Below are 18,156 nucleotides of genomic sequence, written 5' to 3'. Positions count from 1 at the left end.
AGGAGGATGGTGTGGGGCGGTACAGGCGTGTGCAGGGTGACACTGGGCTACCCTGTGAAGGGGATGTTTCTCATCGAGCTGTCTCTTGTGTTTTTCAGGGAGCCCGGCTTCCGTCTCTCACCACATCCTGACGGTCAGCGACCCTGCCATCTCTCCGAACCGTCGCTCGGTGGTGCCCCGGCGCCACGGGCTGATATCCCACCACGCCGTGCCGAGGGGCAAGGTGACCTCTCCGCCGAGGGCCGTCGGGGCCACGGCCAGAGCCCCGGCGGCCTCACACCCCTTCAGGACCAAGGACGGCCTCTCCCTGTCCCACCACCTGGTCAACGCCTCCTTCCGCGACGGGACCCTGAGCGCCGTCCTGGACCGGCGCGCTGCGCCGAGCTGCGCCCCCAGGCCGCCGGGCGGCAGCGGCGACCCCCCCCCATCCTCCTCCTCCTCCTCCTCCTCCTCCTCCTCCTCCTCCTCCTCCTCCTCCTCCTCCTCCTCCTGCATTTCCTCCTCCTCCGCCCGCCCTCACCCCAGCACCGGCACCGCCCAGCGCAACGGGCCGGAGAGGGAGGCCGCGGCCAGCCGGCTTCTCCGGGGAGAGGAGGAGGAGGAGGCGGAGGCGGAGGGGGGGGAGGGGGAGGGGGACGGGGCGATCGGGAGGAACCACGGCTCCAGGAGGACGGGCGCCGTCTCGGCCCCGGGGCAGCCCCGGCAGCCGGGCAGCCTCAAGCCCAAGATCGTGGAGACCTACGGGCAGTTCGGCCTCAGGAGGATGGAGGCCTCGGAGCCGGGCGGACGCCCCCCGGCGCCCCGGAGGGAGGCGCTGGAGCTTCCCTGCCCGCTCGGCGCCTCCGAGCTGCTGGCCCCCGGCTTCGCCGGCGGCGGGTGCCGGGGCGGGGGTGGGGTGGGGGGGGGCGAGGAGGAGGAGGAGGAGGAGGCGGCCCCCTCCTCCTCCCCCCTGCTGGACGACGGGGACCACCCCTTCGACTCCATCGACATCGACATCGTCTCGGTGCTCGGCTCCCCCCACCTGCTGGGCTGTGGCGCCCAGGGCGAGCCCATCCTCACCGAGTCCTACCAGGACCAGACGCTGCACTACGGGGCCCAGATCGTCGTGGGCGACCAGCGGGAGACCGGCAGGGGCAAGTACCCGGGCCCAGCCCAGCTGCTGACGGCGCCGGTGGTGGGGGGCGACGGCGGCGGCGGCGACGACGGCGGCGGCGCCAACACCTCGGACGACGACCTGGACCACTACTACAACTTCGCCCGCACGGTGGTGACCGAGGAGGTGATGGACCAGCTGGCGTCCGAGTGCTTCGGCCTGGAGGGGGAGGTCCCCCGCATCGACCAGCTGGACGGCGTGGACGACCGAGCCGCCGCCGCCGGAGGAGGAGGAGACGGGACGCGGGGCGGCGAAGGAGACGAGGAGGCGGCCAGCGACCGGCACAGGGGCGCCGACCGCGGGCCCCTCGCCAGGGCCGAGGGCGCCGGCCAGCCCCGGGGGTTGCCGCCTGAAGACGGGGCCCCCCTGCCCTCCCCCGGCAAGGGGGCGCAGGAGCCCGACTCCGCCGGCAGCGCCGGCGAGGAGCTGGGCAACATCCTCCCCTCGGAGATCATGGACTTTGTGCTGAAGAACTCCTCCGGCATGCCGTCCGTCGGCGAAGGCACCGACACGGGGGCCCCCTTCTCCCTGCCCTTGCCGCCGAGCTCCGGCCCGGGCCTCCTCGACGCCAAGGGGCCGGAGGCTGACCGGAGCAACCACCTGCCCGCCGGCGGCGAGAGCGCCCCGGAGGGTGACCCCCGCTTCCCGGAGCCCCCCCGGATCCAGAGGGTCTGCGCCAACCTCGCCGCCGAGCCGGGGCCCGGCCGGAAGAGCGTCGTCCTGGTCAACGAGCGCCGGCCCCACCTGGTCATCCTGAAGAGCGCGCAGGAGCCGCCCGGCGCCGGCCCCCCGTCGCCGGCCGGGAGACCCCCGGGGGCCCCGCTGCAGCTGGTGGCCGCCGGGGACCGCCCCCCGCCGCCGGCAACGCCGAAGGGGCTGGCCAGCGTCGTTCAGCTCCCCCAGCCCGAGGTGGTCTACGTCAACCAGCACCCCCATCCTCCTCCTCCTCCGCCGGCGCCGGCCCCCCAACTGCAGCAGCAGCAGAGCTTCGGGGCCGTCCTGGTGGGCGCCCCAGGTCCCATGACCCTGCTCCGGCCGCCCGAGGCCCCTCCCCTGGCCCTCGGACCGTCCGTCCTCAACGTGGTCTCGGTGCAGCCCGGGTCCCCGGTGTCCGGCCAGCTGGTCAGCCGGGGGTCCCTGGGCAACCTGGTCTTGGCCCGGCGGGAGCCGCCGGTGACCTGCCTCGCGCCCGGCCCCCTGAAGGCCCGGCCGCCGGCGCCCGGCTCCAAGCCCCCGGACGCAGAGGGGGCGGGCGGCGCCCACGCCAGGGCCCCCACCGCGCCGGGCTGTCAGCGGAGCAGCTGGCAAAGCGCCGCACCTCCTCCGCCCGACCCCAGCTCCGCCCAGCCCCCCTCCGGCCCCAAGCACGCCTTCCTGTCCTCCGACAGAGTCCACGTCAAGAAGCAGAAGACCTCGCACGTCTGGGTCGATCAGCTGGTCGCGGAACGCAAGGTCCTGGAGGGTCTCCCGAAGATCCAGCCCCCCACCTCCTTAGGGTAAAACACGCCTTTCCTTCCTTTTCCGGCTTTGTCGGGGGTCCGGGGGGGGTGCGCGCAAGAGGGCGCGCGTGAAGGGCGAGGGGCAATCGGGAAGCGTTCGGGCCATCCCCTGAGTCACCAATTGAGGCCGTTCGGCCCATCGAGTCCGTGCCGTCTCTCTGCAGACCAATCCAGTCAGTCCCATTCCGCCCCTCCCCCCCGTGTCCCTGCGAGTTTATTTCCCCTCGAACGTCCATCCAATTTCCTTTTGAAATCGTTCACCGTCTCCGCTCCCACCCTCCTCGTGGGCAGCGAGTTCCAGCTCATCACCGCTCGCTGGGTAAAAAAAGTTCCTCCTCACATCCACCACCCCCCCCCCCGCCCAAAACCTTCAATCTGTGTCCCCCCAGTCCTTGTACCATCAGCTCATGGCAACAGCTTCTCTTTGTCTACCTGATCTAAACCCGTCATCATCTTGTACACCTCGATCAGATCCCCCCCTCAATCTCCTCTGCTCCGAGGAGAACAAACCCCAGCTTCTCCAACCCAACCTTGTAGCTAAAATCCCTCATCCCCTGGACCCCATTCCGCTCAACCTCCTCCCCACCCCCTCAAGGACCCCTCACTCCCTCCCCAAAGTGAGGTGACCGGAACTGGACCCAATGCTCTAGTTGGGGCAGAGAGGGTTAAGAGGGTGAACGAATAGAGGTTTTTAAGAGGATGTGAGGTTTCGATAGAATAAATCGAGAACTGTTCCCCGTGGCGAGTGGGCCAGTAACTTAGATTTAGGTTCAGATTTCAAATCACTTCGATTTCAGCTCTTTGGGCGAAGATTTCAGGGTGGGGGGTGGGGAGTGGGGGTGGTGGCGGGGGGGGGTGTGGGGGCGCGAGGTGGGGAGGAGTGTTTTCACTCAGGAGTGTTGCCGGGGTCTGAAAAGGGAGTCGGGCAGGTATCGGAGGATGAGGAACTTCGAGGGTGATGGACAACAGGCAGGGGACGTGGGAAGCAACACGACTGCTCTTACAAAGGGCCAGTACAGGCTCGACGGGCCGCATAGCCGCCTGTGCTGGATGTGGCGTCGGCAGAGTTTTCTTGTGTTCTTGCTTATTGTCCGTGGGAGAGTTCAACAATTCGTACTCAGAGCCTGACAGCACAGAAGGTGGCCATTCAGCCCATCGTGCCTGTGCTGGCTCTTTGAAAGATCTATCCAATCAGTCCCCCCTCTCCCCCCTGCTCTTTCCCCCCACAGACCTGCAAATTCTTCCCCTTCGAGTATTTCTCCAATTCCCCCCTTTTTGACAGTTCCTATTGAATCTGCTTCCACCGCCCTTTCAGGCAGCGCCTTCCAGATCACAACAGCTCGCTGTGTCTAAAAATAATCCTCCTCATCTCCCCCCCACCTCTGGTCCCTTTTCCCCGATTCTCTTCATTCTGTGTCCCTCTGGTTACCGACCCTCCTGCCGCTGGGAACACTTTCTCCTCGTTGACTCTGTCCAAACCCCCCTCCTGATGTTGAACGTCCCGATTCAGTCTCCCCCTTAACCTTCTCCGCTCCGAGGGAGAACGACCCCAGCTTCTCCCAGCCCCTCCACACGGACTGAAGTCCCCTTGTGTGCTGATCTGGTCAATCTCCTGGTGTGCACTTTTAAACCAGGTACAGCTGATCAGAGGGCTTTAAGCTCTCCCAGGGAGGGTGGCCGATCCCCGCGAGGAAGCAGGGGGAGACAGGGGTGGGACAGATAGTAGAAGGAAGCCGTGTGGGTGGAAAGTGATGCCCCGGTCTGAGACGTCCGTGTTAACGATTCCTTTGCTTCACAGGAATGGGCGAGTTCGGATTAAGACACCGACCATTAAGGCCACTTTGGACCTGAACCAGATGGAGCCTTTGAACTCTGAGAACACCAAGTGCGTAACTCGATTTTCCATTTTTGCCTTTGTAACTTTCTGTGCCCGGGGCACGAGGTTCGGTCTGCGTCTCCAGCAGCTTGGCATCTTGTCCAGCCGGACACCAGGCGCCAGGCGGTCACGTTGGTGTATTGATCAGCTCGTCACAACTTTGGTGAATCTTGTCGAGGGATAAACGTTGGCCCAAAGGCAGCTATGGGAACACATCCTGCCCTTTTCCTTATAGTGGCCTTGGTATCTTCTGCGTCCACCTGAGTGGGAACCCGGGGCCTCGGCTTAGTGTCACATCGAGAAGATTGAACCTTTGAGAACACTGACCCTCCCACAGTGCAGCACTCCCTCAGTACTGACCCTCCGACAGTGCAGCACTCCCTCAGCACTGACCCTCCGACAGTGCAGTACACCCTCAGCACTGACCCTCCAACAGTGCAGCACTCCCTGAGTACTGACCCTCTGACAGTGCAGCACTCCCTCAGTACTGACCCTCTGACAGTGCAGCACTCCCTCAGTACTGACCCTCCGACAGTGCAGCGTTCCCTCAGTACTGACCCTCCGACAGTGCAGCGTTCCCTCAGTACTGACCCTCCGACAGTGCAGCGTTCCCTCAGTACTGACTCTCTGACAGTGCAGCGCTCCCTCAGTACTGACCCGCTGACAGTGCGGCGCTCCCTCAGTACTGACCCTCTGACAGTGCGGCGCTCCCTCAGTACTGACCCCTCTGACAGTGCGGCACTCCCTCAGTACTGACCCTCCGACAGTGCGGCGCTTCCTCAGTACTGACCCTCTGACAGTGCGGCACTCCCTCAGTACTGACCCTCTGACAGTGCGGCACTCCCTCAGTACTGACCCTCCGACAGTGCGGCACTCCCTCAGTACTGACTCTCTGACAGTGCGGCACTCCCTCAGCACTGACCCTCTGACAGTGCAGCACTCCCTCAGTACTGACCCTCCGACAGTGCAGCACTCCCTCAGTACTGACCCTCTGACAGTGCAGCACACCCTCAGCACTGACCCTCCGACAGTGCAGCACACCCTCAGCACTGACCCTCCGACAGTGCGGCACACCCTCAGCACTGACCCTCCGACAGTGCGGCACACCCTCAGCACTGACCCTCCGACAGTGCGGCACACCCTCAGCACTGACCCTCCGACAGTGCGGCACACCCTCAGCACTGACCCTCCGACAGTGCGGCACACCCTCAGCACTGACCCTCCGACAGTGCGGCACACCCTCAGCACTGACCCTCCGACAGTGCAGCACTCCCTCAGTACTGACTCTCTGAATGCAGGAATATCAATGTAACATTTATCCTGACTCCAGTGTTTTCTCCCTCACCCTCTCTGCTCCAACTTCCAGGTCAGAACAGATTGAAGACCCATCGTCCCGTCTAAGCGGCCTGTCAATGCGAGACTGCAGTCGTTACAGCAACCGTCGCACTCCTACCAGAGAATGGAAGCACTGTTCAGGTAGTGTGGGAGCTCCTGGTGGGAGTGGGGTGGATAGAGGGTTTGTTGTGGGGCAGATTGCGTGGGAGGTAATTGAATTGGATTCTTGGGGCTAAGAAGGTATAATGACAGGTCTCTGGGGAAAGAGCAAAGCTTGTTTTCCAATCCGCCCAAGCCCTTCCCTATCTCTGTAATACCCTCTCGCGCTCTGGCTCGCTCTCTCTCTGGCTCGCTCTCTCTCTGGCTCGCTCTCTCTCTGGGTCGCTCTCTCTCTGGCTCGCTCTCTCTCTGGCTCGCTCTCTCTCTGGCTCGCTCTCTCTCTGGCTCGCTCTCTCTCTGGCTCGCTCTCTCTCTGGCTCGCTCTCTCTCTGGCTCGCTCTCTCTCTGGCTCGCTCTCTCTCTGGCTCGCCCGCGCTCTGGCTCGCTCTCTCTCGCGCTCTGGCTCGCTCTCTCTCGCGCTCTGGCTCGCTCTCTCTCGCGCTCTGGCTCGCTCTCTCTCGCGCTCTGGCTCGCTCTCTCTCGCGCTCTGGCTCGCTCTCTCTCGCGCTCTGGCTCGCTCTCTCTCGCGCTCTGGCTCGCTCTCTCTCGCGCTCTGGCTCGCTCTCTCTCGCGCTCTGGCTCGCTCTCTCTCGCGCTCTGGCTCGCTCTCTCTCGCGCTCTGGCTCGCTCTCTCTCGCGCTCTGGCTCGCTCTCTCTCGCGCTCTGGCTCGCTCTCTCTCGCGCTCTGGCTCGCTCTCTCTCGCGCTCTGGCTCGCTCTCTCTCGCGCTCTGGCTCGCTCTCTCTCGCGCTCTGGCTCGCGCTCTGGCTCGCTCTCTCTCGCGCTCTGGCTCGCTCTCTCTCGCGATCTGGTTCGCTCTCTCGTGCGCGCTCTCTCTCTCGTGCGCGCTCTCTCTCTCGTGCGCGCTCTCTCTCTCGTGCGCGCTCTCTCTCTCGTGCGCGCTCTCTCTCTCGTGCGTGCTCTCTTGCGCGCTCTCTCTCGTGCGCGCGCTCTCGTGCGCGCTCTCTCTCTCGTGCGCGCTCTCTCTCTCGTGCGCGCTCTCTCTCGTGCGCGCTCTCTCTCTCGTGCGCGCTCTCTCTCTCGTGCGCGCTCTCTCTCTCGTGCGCGCTCTCTCTCGTGCGCGCTCCCTCTCTCGTGCGCGCGCTCCCTCTCTCGTGCGCGCGCTCCCTCTCTCGTGCGCGCGCTCCCTCTCTCGTGCGCGCGCTCCCTCTCTCGTGCGCGCGCTCCCTCTCTCGTGCGCGCTCTCCCTCTCTCGTGCGCGCTCTCCCTCTCTCGTGCGCGCTCTCCCTCTCTCGTGCGCGCTCTCCCTCTCTCGTGCGCGCTCTCCCTCTCTCGTGCGCGCTCTCCCTCTCTCGTGCGCGCTCTCCCTCTCTCGTGCGCGCTCTCCCTCTCTCGTGCGCGCTCTCCCTCTCTCGTGCGCGCTCTCTCTCTCTCGCGCGCTCTGGTTCGCTCTCTCTCTCGTGCTCTGGTGCGTCTCTCCCTCTTTCGTGCTCTGGCACCCGCTCGCGTGCATACCCTCTCTCTCTCTCTCTCTCTCTCTCCTGCTCTCTCACCTGTCACCACCGCCTCTTCCTGACTCGCGCGTTGGGTTTTGGGGTTTGGATGTTAGAGCACTGTGAGATATTGAAGGCTGACCCTGTCTTCCTGAGCTCTGGAAGAAGCAGTGCGGCCTGCAGGAGCTCTTTGTAAACAGCTCTTTCTCTGCATCCACCCCACACCCCCTCCCCCTGAAACCCACCCTTCTGCAGCTGAGCTGAGCTCAGAGGACGAATCGATAGCCTCTACCACTCACGAGGAGGAGGAGGAGGAAGAGGAAGAGGAGGAGGAAGATGAGGATGATGATGATGATGAGGAGGCAGAAGAGGACGAAAAGGACGAGAAGGACAAAGAGAACTGGCGGGGGTCGGAGACGTTAAAAAAGAACGGGCCTCATTTGCGGTTCGAAATCACAAGTGACGACGGCTTCAGTGTGTGTGCAGACAGCATAGATGGTGAGTAGAGATCGGGGGGCGGGGGGTGTTGTGTGAGTGCAGTGCAGCCGAATAACACTCATAGCTCAGGGGCTGTAGACTTTGCAACTGAGGTAGGAGGTACTGAGGGAGTGCCGCACTGTCAGAGGGTCAGTACTGAGGGAGTGCTGCACTGTCGGAGGGTCAGTACTGAGGGAGTGCCGCACTGTCAGAGGGTCAGTATTGAGGGAGTGCTGCACTATCGAAGAGTCAGTACTGAGGGAGTGCCGCACTGTTGGAGGGTCAGTACTGAGGGAGTGCTGCACTGTCGGAGGGTCAGTACTAAGGGAGTGCCGCACTGTCAGAGGGTCAGTACTGAGGGAGTGCTGCACTGTCGATGGGTCAGTACTGAGGGAGTGCTGCACTATCGAAGGGTCAGTACTGAGGGAGTGCCGCACTGATGGAGGGGCCGTTTTTTGGTAAGTTATTAAACTGGGATCCTTTTAGCCGGATGTAGACGTTCCCAAGGCTGCTGTTCCAAGAGGCGTGAGGGAACGTCGTCATCTCTCTTGAGTATTGTGAGCACTGACTGGGTGACACCACCAATTATTAACCGACGATTATAACCTGGTGATTGAAATTCAACAAAACTCATTTTTGTTGTTTTTCCCTCCCTCCCTCTGCTCCTTGTGTTCCTCATCCATCTCTCTGCCTCGCTATCTTCCTCCCTTGCCCTCCTCTCTCTCTCCCTGTCTCTGTCTCTCTCTCTCTCTCTCTCTCTCTCGCCCTCGCCCTCTGTCCCGTCCCCTCTCTGTCTCCCATCCCCCTCTCTGGATAGTGGCGTGGAAAGCGGTGCTGGACAAGGTGCTGGAAGCTCGAGCAAACGCTCGTCTGAAGCAGATCTCATTCACAGGTGAGCGAAAACACTGCCGTAAAGGGTACATGTTGTAGGAACACCCCCTGCCCTCTGGAGACAGACACACACACACCATCTCTTGTAGAACTTCTCTCTCCCTCCCTCCGCCCGCCCCTGTCCCTCGCTCGCTTCCTCCGCCCGCCCCTGTCCCTCGCTCTCTCATGTTCCACATGCTGTAGAGACACCATCCACCCCAGGAGACACACGCGCAGAGAAGTGACCCCCCCTGACCCCCGGCCCCGTCGCTTTGACCCCGCCGGGTGCTTTCAGCTCGACACTGATTTGCCTTATTACTGAGCTCATTGCCTTTTCCTGTATTGCAGGTATGAGTGGCCCCCGGTGTCTCGGACTAACACACGATGCCGTACTTTTCCTTGTCGAGCAGTTGGCTGGGGCCAAGAACTGCAGGAAATACAAGTTTCGCTTTCACAAACACGCTGAGGTGGATGAGCTTCCGATTAATCCACACGGCTGCGTCCGGGCTGAAGTTGGGAGTAGGTAGGGAGTAAATCTGCATTGTCTGTGATTCATCGCCACTCGCAGGTGACAGGACGCGGGTCTGTGTCTGTGATTCCCCCACATTGTGACAGGACGCGGGTCTGTGTCTGTGATTCCCCCACACGGTGACGGGACGTGGGTCTGTGTGTGTGATTCCCCCACACGGTGACGGGAAGTGGGTATGTGTCTGTGATTCCCCCACACGGTGACGGGTCTGTGTCTGTGATTCCCCCACACGGTGACGGGACGTGGGTCTGTGTCTGTGATTCCCCCACACGGTGACGGGACATGGGTCTGTGTCTGTGATTCCCCACACGGTGACGGGACGCGGGTCTGTGTCTGTGATTCCCCCACACGGTGACAGGACGCAGGTCTGTGTCTGTGATTCCCCCACACTGTGACAGGACGCGGGTCTGTGTCTGTGATTCCCCCACACGGTGACGGGACGCGGGTCTGTGTCTGTGATTCCCACACACGGTGACGGGTCTGTGTCTGTGATTCCCCCACACGGTGACGGGACGTGGGTCTGTGTCTGTGATTCCCCCACACGGTGACGGGACGCGGGTCTGTAGTGTGTGATTCCCCCACACGGTGACGGGTCTGTGTCTGTGATTCCCCCACATGGTGACGGGACACAGGTCTATGATTCCCCCACACGGTGACGGGACGCGGGTCTGTGTCTGTGATTCCCCCACACGGTGACGGGTCTGTGAGTGTGATTCCCCCACACGGTGACGGGTCTGTGTCTGTGATTCCCCCACACGGTGACGGGATGTGGGTCTGTGATTCCCCCATACGGTGACGGGACGCGGGTCTGTGTCTGTGATTCCCCCACACGGTGACGTGATGTGGGTCTGTGTCTGTGATTCCCCCACACGGTGACGGGACGCGGGTCTGTGTCTGTGATACCCCCACACGGTGACGTGATGTGGGTCTGTGTCTGTGATACCCCCACACGGTGACGTGATGTGGGTCTGTGTCTGTGATTCCCCCACACAGTGACGGGACGCGGGTCTGTGTCTGTGATTCCCCCACACGGTGACGGGTCTGTGAGTGTGATTCCCCCACACGGTGACGGGTCTGTGTCTATGATTCCCCCACACGGTGACGGAACGTGGGTCTGTGATTCCCCCACACGGTGACGGGACGTGTGTCTGTGTCTGTGATTCCCCCACACGGTGACGGGACGTGGGTCTGTGTCTGTGATTCCCCCACACGGTGACGGAACGTGGGTCTGTGATTCCCCCACACGGTGACGGGACGTGGGTCTGTGTCTGTGATTCCCCCACACGGTGACGGGACGTGGGTCTGTGTCTGTGATTCCCCCACACGGTGACGGAACATGGGTCTGTGATTCCCCCACACGGTGACAGGACGCGGGTCTGTGTCTGTGATTCCCCCACACGGTGACGGGACATGGGTCTGTGTCTGTGATTCCCCCACACGGTGACGGGACATGGGTCTGTGTCTGTGATTCCCCCACACGGTGACGGGACATGGGTCTGTGTCTGTGATTCCCCCACACGGTGACGGGACGTGGGTCTGTGTCTGTGATTCCCCCACACGGTGACGGGACGTGTGTCTTTGTCTGTGATTCCCCCACACGGTGACGGGTCTGTGTCTGTGATTCCCCTACACGGTGACGGACGTGGGTCTGTGTCTGTGATTCCCCCACACGGTGACGGACGTGGGTCTGTGTCTGTGATTCCCCCACACGGTGACGGGACGTGGGTCTGTGTCTGTGATTCCCCCACACGGTGACGGGACGTGTGTCTGTGTCTGTGATTCCACCACACGGTGACGGGTCTGTGTCTGTGATTCCCCCACACGGTGACGGGTCTGTGTCTGTCATTCCCCCACTCGGTGACGGGTCTGTGTCTGTGATTCCCCCACACGGTGACGGGTCTGTGTCTGTGATTCCCCCACACGGTGACGGGTCTGTGTCTGTGATTCCCCCACACGGTGACGGGTCTGTGTCTGTGATTCCCCCACACGGTGACGGGTCTGTGTCTGTGATTCCCCCACACGGTGACGGGACGTGGGTCTGTGTCTGTGATTCCCCCACACAGTGACGGGTCTGTGTCTGTGATTCACCCACACGGTGACAGGACGCGGGTCTGTGTCTGTGATTCCCCCACACGGTGACGGGTCTGTGTCTGTGATTCCCCCACACGGTGACGGGACGTGGGTCTGTGTCTGTGATTCCCCCACACGGTGACGGGACGTGGGTCTGTGTCTGTGATTCCCCCACACGGTGACCGGGACGCGGGTCTGTGTCTGTGATTCCCCCACACGGTGACAGGACGCAGGTCTGTGTCTGTGATTCCCCCACACTGTGACAGGACGCGGGTCTGTGTCTGTGATTCCCCCACACGGTGACGGGACGTGTGTCTTTGTCTGTGATTCCCCCACACGGTGACGGGTCTGTGTCTGTGATTCCCCCACACGGTGACAGACGTGGGTCTGTGTCTGTGATTCCCCCACACGGTGACGGGACGCGGGTCTGTGTCTGTGATTCCCCCACATGGTGACGGGACGTGTTTCTGTGTCTGTGATTCCACCACACGGTGACGGGTTTGTGTCTGTCATTCCCCCACACGGTGACGGGTCTGTGTCTGTCATTCCCCCACACGGTGACGGGTCTGTGTCTGTCATTCCCCCACTCGGTGACGGGTCTGTGTCTGTGATTCCCCCACACGGTGACGGGTCTGTGTCTGTGATTCCCCCACACGGTGACGGGACACGGGTCTGTGTCTGTGATTCCCCCACACGGTGACGGGACGTGGGTCTGTGTCTGTGATTCCCCCACACGGTGACGTGTCTGTGTCTGTGATTCACCCACACGGTGACAGGACGCGGGTCTGTGTCTGTCATTCCCCCACACGGTGACGGGTCTGTGTCTGTGATTCCCCCACACGGTGACGGGACGTGGATCTGTGTCTGTGATTCCCCCACACGGTGACGGGACGTGGGTCTGTGTCTGTGATTCCCCCACACGGTGACGGGACGCGGGTCTGTGTCTGTGATTCCCCCACACGGTGACAGGACGCAGGTCTGTGTCTGTGATTCCCCCACACTGTGACAGGACGCGGGTCTGTGTCTGTGATTCCCCCACACGGTGACGGGACGCGGGTCTGTGTCTGTGATTCCCACACACGGTGACGGGTCTGTGTCTGTGATTCCCCCACACGGTGACGGGACGTGGGTCTGTGTCTGTGATTCCCCCACACGGTGACGGGACGCGGGTCTGTAGTGTGTGATTCCCCCACACGGTGACGGGTCTGTGTCTGTGATTCCCCCACATGGTGACGGGACACAGGTCTGTGATTCCCCCACACGGTGACGGGACGCGGGTCTGTGTCTGTGATTCCCCCACACGGTGACGGGTCTGTGAGTGTGATTCCCCCACACGGTGACGGGTCTGTGAGTGTGATTCCCCCACACGGTGACGGGTCTGTGAGTGTGATTCCCCCACACGGTGACGGGTCTGTGTCTGTGATTCCCCCACACGGTGACGGGACATGGGTCTGTGTCTGTGATTCCCCCACACGGTGACGGGACGTGGGTCTGTGTCTGTGATTCCCCCACACGGTGACGGGACGTGTGTCTTTGTCTGTGATTCCCCCACACGGTGACGGGTCTGTGTCTGTGATTCCCCCACACGGTGACGGACTTGGGTCTGTGTCTGTGATTCCCCCACACGGTGACGGACATGGGTCTGTGTCTGTGATTCCCCCACACGGTGACGGGACGCAGGTCTGTGTCTGTGATTCCACCACACGGTGACGGGTCTGTGTCTGTGATTCCCCCACACGGTGACGGGTCTGTGTCTGTCATTCCCCCACACGGTGACGGGTCTGTGTCTGTCATTCCCCCACACGGTGACGGGTCTGTGTCTGTCATTCCCCCACTCGGTGACGGGTCTGTGTCTGTGATTCCCCCACACGGTGACGGGTCTGTGTCTGTGATTCCCCCACACGGTGACGGGACACGGGTCTGTGTCTGTGATTCCCCCACACGGTGACGGGACGTGGGTCTGTGTCTGTGATTCCCCCACACGGTGACGTGTCTGTGTCTGTGATTCCCCCACACGGTGACGTGTCTGTGTCTGTGATTCACCCACACGGTGACAGGACGCGGGTCTGTGTCTGTGATTCCCCCACACGGTGACGGGTCTGTGTCTGTGATTCCCCCACACGGTGACGGGACGTGGGTCTGTGTCTGTGATTCCCCCACACGGTGACGGGACGTGGGTCTGTGTCTGTGATTCCCCCACACGGTGACGGGACGCGGGTCTGTGTCTGTGATTCCCCCACACGGTGACAGGACGCAGGTCTGTGTCTGTGATTCCCCCACACTGTGACGGGACGCGGGTCTGTGTCTGTGATTCCCCCACACGGTGACGGGACGCGGGTCTGTGTCTGTGATTCCCACACACGGTGACGGGTCTGTGTCTGTGATTTCCCCACACGGTGACGGGACGTGGGTCTGTGTCTGTGATTCCCCCACACGGTGACGGGACGCGGGTCTGTAGTGTGTGATTCCCCCACACGGTGACGGGTCTGTGTCTGTGATTCCCCCACATGGTGACGGGACACAGGTCTGTGATTCCCCCACACGGTGACGGGACGCGGGTCTGTGTCTGTGATTCCCCCACACGGTGACGGGTCTGTGAGTGTGATTCCCCCACATGGTGACGGGTCTGTGAGTGTGATTCCCCCACACGGTGACGGGTCTGTGTCTGTGATTCCCCCACACGGTGACGGGACGCGGGTCTGTGTCTGTGATACCCCCACACGGTGACGGGTCTGTGTCTGTGATTCCCCCACACGGTGACGGGATGTGTGTCTGTGATTCCCCCACACGGTGACGGGACGCGGGTCTGTGTCTGTGATACCCCCACACGGTGACGGGTCTGTGTCTGTGATACCCCCACAAGGTGACGTGATGTGGGTCTGTGTCTGAGATTCCCCACACGGTGACGGGACGCGGGTCTGTGTCTGTGATTCCCCCACACGGTGACGGGACGTGGGTCTGTGTCTGTGATTCCCCCACACGGTGACGGGACGTGGGTCTGTGTCTGTGATTCCCCCACACGGTGACGGGACGTGGGTCTGTGTCTGTGATTCCCCCACACGGTGACGGAACATGGGTCTGTGATTCCCCCACACGGTGACAGGACGCGGGTCTGTGTCTGTGATTCCCCCACACGGTGACGGGACATGGGTCTGTGTCTGTGATTCCCCCACACGGTGACGGGACATGGGTCTGTGTCTGTGATTCCCCCACACGGTGACGGGACATGGGTCTGTGTCTGTGATCCCCCACACGGTGACGGGACGTGGGTCTGTGTCTGTGATTCCCCCACACGGTGACGGGACGTGTGTCTTTGTCTGTGATTCCCCCACACGGTGACGGGTCTGTGTCTGTGATTCCCCCACACGGTGACGGACTTGGGTCTGTGTCTGTGATTCCCCCACACGGTGACGGACGTGGGTCTGTGTCTGTGATTCCCCCACACGGTGACGGGACGCAGGTCTGTGTCTGTGATTCCCCCACACGGTGACGGGACGTTTGTCTGTGTCTGTGATTCCACCACACGGTGACGGGTCTGTGTCTGTGATTCCCCCACTCGGTGACGGGTCTGTGTCTGTCATTCCCCCACTCGGTGACGGGTCTGTGTCTGTGATTCCCCCACACGGTGACGGGTCTGTGTCTGTGATTCCCCCACACGGTGACGGGTCTGTGTCTGTGATTCCCCCACACGGTGACGGGACGAGGGTCTGTGTCTGTGATTCCCCCACACGGTGACGGGACGCGGGTCTGTGTCTGTGATTCCCCCACACGGTGACGGGACGTGGGTCTGTGTCTGTGATTCCCCCACACAGTGATGGGTCTGTGTCTGTGATTCCCCCACACGGTGACAGGACGCGGGTCTGTGTCTGTGATTCCCCCACACGGTGACGGGACGTGGGTCTGTGTCTGTGATTCCCCCACACGGTGACGGGACGTGGGTCTGTGTCTGTGATTCCCCCACACGGTGACGGGACGCGGGTCTGTGTCTGTGATTCCCCCACACGGTGACAGGACGCAGGTCTGTGTCTGTGATTCCCCCACACTGTGACAGGACGCGGGTCTGTGTCTGTGATTACCCCACACGGTGACGGGACATGTGTCTTTGTCTGTGATTCCCCCACACGGTGACGGGTCTGTGTCTGTGATTCCCCCACACGGTGACAGACGTGGGTCTGTGTCTGTGATTCCCCCACACGGTGACAGACGTGGGTCTGTGTCTGTCATTCCCCCACACGGTGACGGGACGCGGGTCTGTGTCTGTGATTCCCCCACATGGTGACGGGACGTGTTTCTGTGTCTGTGATTCCCCCACACGGTGACGGGTCTGTGTCTGTCATTCCCCCACACGGTGACGGGTCTGTGTCTGTCATTCCCCCACACGGTGACGGGTCTGTGTCTGTCATTCCCCCACTCGGTGACGGGTCTGTGTCTGTGATTGCCCCACACGGTGACGGGTCTGTGTCTGTGATTCCCCCACACGGTGACGGGACGCGGGTCTGTGTCTGTGATTCCCCCACACGGTGACGGGACGTGGGTCTGTGTCTGTGATTCCCCCACACGGTGACGTGTCTGTGTCTGTGATTCACCCACACGGTGACAGGACGCGGGTCTGTGTCTGTGATTCCCCCACACGGTGACGGGTCTGTGTCTGTGATTCCCCCACACGGTGACGGGACGTGGGTCTGTGTCTGTGATTCCCCCACACGGTGACGGGTCGTGGGTCTGTGTCTGTGATTCCCCCACACGGTGACGGGACGCGGGTCTGTGTCTGTGATTCCCCCACACGGTGACAGGACGCAGGTCTGTGTCTGTGATTCCCCCACACTGTGACAGGACGCGGGTCTGTGTCTGTGATTCCCCCACACGGTGACGGGACGCGGGTCTGTGTCTGTGATTCCCACACACGGTGACGGGTCTGTGTCTGTGATTCCCCCACACGGTGACGGGACGTGGGTCTGTGTCTGTGATTCCCCCACACGGTGACGGGACGCGGGTCTGTAGTGTGTGATTCCCCCACACGGTGACGGGTCTGTGTCTGTGATTCCCCCACATGGTGACGGGACACAGGTCTGTGATTCCCCCACACGGTGACGGGACGCGGGTCTGTGTCTGTGATTCCCCCACACGGTGACGGGTCTGTGAGTGTGATTCCCCCACACGGTGACGGGTCTGTGAGTGTGATTCCCCCACACGGTGACGGGTCTGTGTCTGTGATTCCCCCACACGGTGACGGGACGCGGGTCTGTGTCTGTGATACCCCCACACGGTGACGGGTCTGTGTCTGTGATTCCCCCACACGGTGACGGGATGTGTGTCTGTGATTCCCCCACACGGTGACGGGACGCGGGTCTGTGTCTGTGATACCCCCACACGGTGACGGGTCTGTGTCTGTGATACCCCCACACGGTGACGTGATGTGGGTCTGTGTCTGAGATTCCCCACACGGTGACGGGACGCGGGTCTGTGTCTGTGATTCCCCCACACGGTGACGGGACGCGGGTCTGTGTCTGTGATTCCCCAAGACGGTGACGGGTCTGTGTCTGTGATTCCCCCACACGGTGACGGGACGTGGGTCTGTGTCTGTGATTCCCCCACACGGTGACGGGTCTGTGTCTGTGATTCCCCCACATGGTGACGGGACGTGGGTCTGTGTCTGTGATTCCCCCACACGGTGACGGGACGTGGGTCTGTGTCTGTGATTCCCCCACACGGTGACGGGTCGTGGGTCTGTGTCTGTGATTCCCCCACACGGTGACGGGACATGGGTCTGTGTATGTGATTCCCCCACACGGTGACGGAACGTGGGTCTGTGATTCCCCCACACGGTGACAGGACGCGGGTCTGTGTCTGTGATTCCCCCACACGGTGACAGGACATGGGTCTGTGTCTGTGATTCCCCCACACGGTGACGGGACATGGGTCTGTGTCTGTGATTCCCCCACACGGTGACGGGACATGGGTCTGTGTCTGTGATTCCCCCACACGGTGACGGACGTGGGTCTGTGTCTGTGATACCCCACACGGTGACGGGACGCGGGTCTGTGTCTGTGATTCCCCCACATGGTGACAGGACGTGTGTCTGTGTCTGTGATTCCACCACACGGTGGCGGGTCTGTGTCTGTCATTCCCCCACACGGTGACGGGTCTGTGTCTGTCATTCCCCCACATGGTGAGGGGACGTGGGTCTGTGTCTGTGATTCCCCCACACGGTGACGGGTCTGTGTCTGTCATTCCCCCACGCGGTGACGGGTCTGTGTCTGTCATTTCCCCACACGGTGACGGGTCTGTGTCTGTGATTCCCCCACACGGTGACGGGTCTGTGTCTGTCATTCCCCCAGACGGTGACGGGTCTGTGTCTGTGATTTCCCCACACGGTGACAGGACGCGGTTCTGTGTCTGTGATTCCCCCACACGGTGACGGGACGTGGGTCTGTGTCTGTGATTCCCCCACACAGTGACGGGTCTGTGTCTGTGATTCACCCACACGGTGACAGGACGCGGGTCTGTGTCTGTGATTCCCCCACACGGTGACGGGTCTGTGTCTGTGATTCCCCCTCATTGTGACAGGACGCGGGTCTGTGTCTGTGATTCCCCCACACGGTGACGGGTCTGTGTCTGTGATTCCCCCACACGGTGACGGGACCGTGGGTCTGTGTCTGTGATTCCCCCACACGGTGACGGGTCCGTGTCTGTGATTCCCCCGCACGGTGACGGGACGCGGGTCTGACATTTTGT

The 18,156-nt window shown here is 62.0% G+C and overlaps 1 protein-coding gene across 1 annotated transcript in view; it reads left to right on the top strand.

Annotated features, from left to right (window-relative positions):
* Positions 1-18,156, top strand: part of kmt2bb (lysine (K)-specific methyltransferase 2Bb) — a 139,335-nt gene that overhangs the window by 109,365 nt on the left and 11,814 nt on the right. The window contains exons 30-35 of the mRNA XM_041181157.1: positions 99-2,649; positions 4,451-4,537; positions 5,895-6,004; positions 7,731-7,973; positions 8,770-8,844; positions 9,171-9,345. Of these exons, the coding sequence (XP_041037091.1) occupies positions 99-2,649; positions 4,451-4,537; positions 5,895-6,004; positions 7,731-7,973; positions 8,770-8,844; positions 9,171-9,345 (3,241 nt within the window). The remainder of the gene's footprint in view (positions 1-98; positions 2,650-4,450; positions 4,538-5,894; positions 6,005-7,730; positions 7,974-8,769; positions 8,845-9,170; positions 9,346-18,156) is intronic.

The sequence above is a fragment of the Carcharodon carcharias genome (assembly GCF_017639515.1).
Source record: "Carcharodon carcharias isolate sCarCar2 chromosome 29 unlocalized genomic scaffold, sCarCar2.pri SUPER_29_unloc_2, whole genome shotgun sequence".
Lineage (NCBI taxonomy): Eukaryota > Metazoa > Chordata > Chondrichthyes > Lamniformes > Lamnidae > Carcharodon > Carcharodon carcharias.
This window is presented reverse-complemented; position numbering and strand designations above follow the sequence as displayed.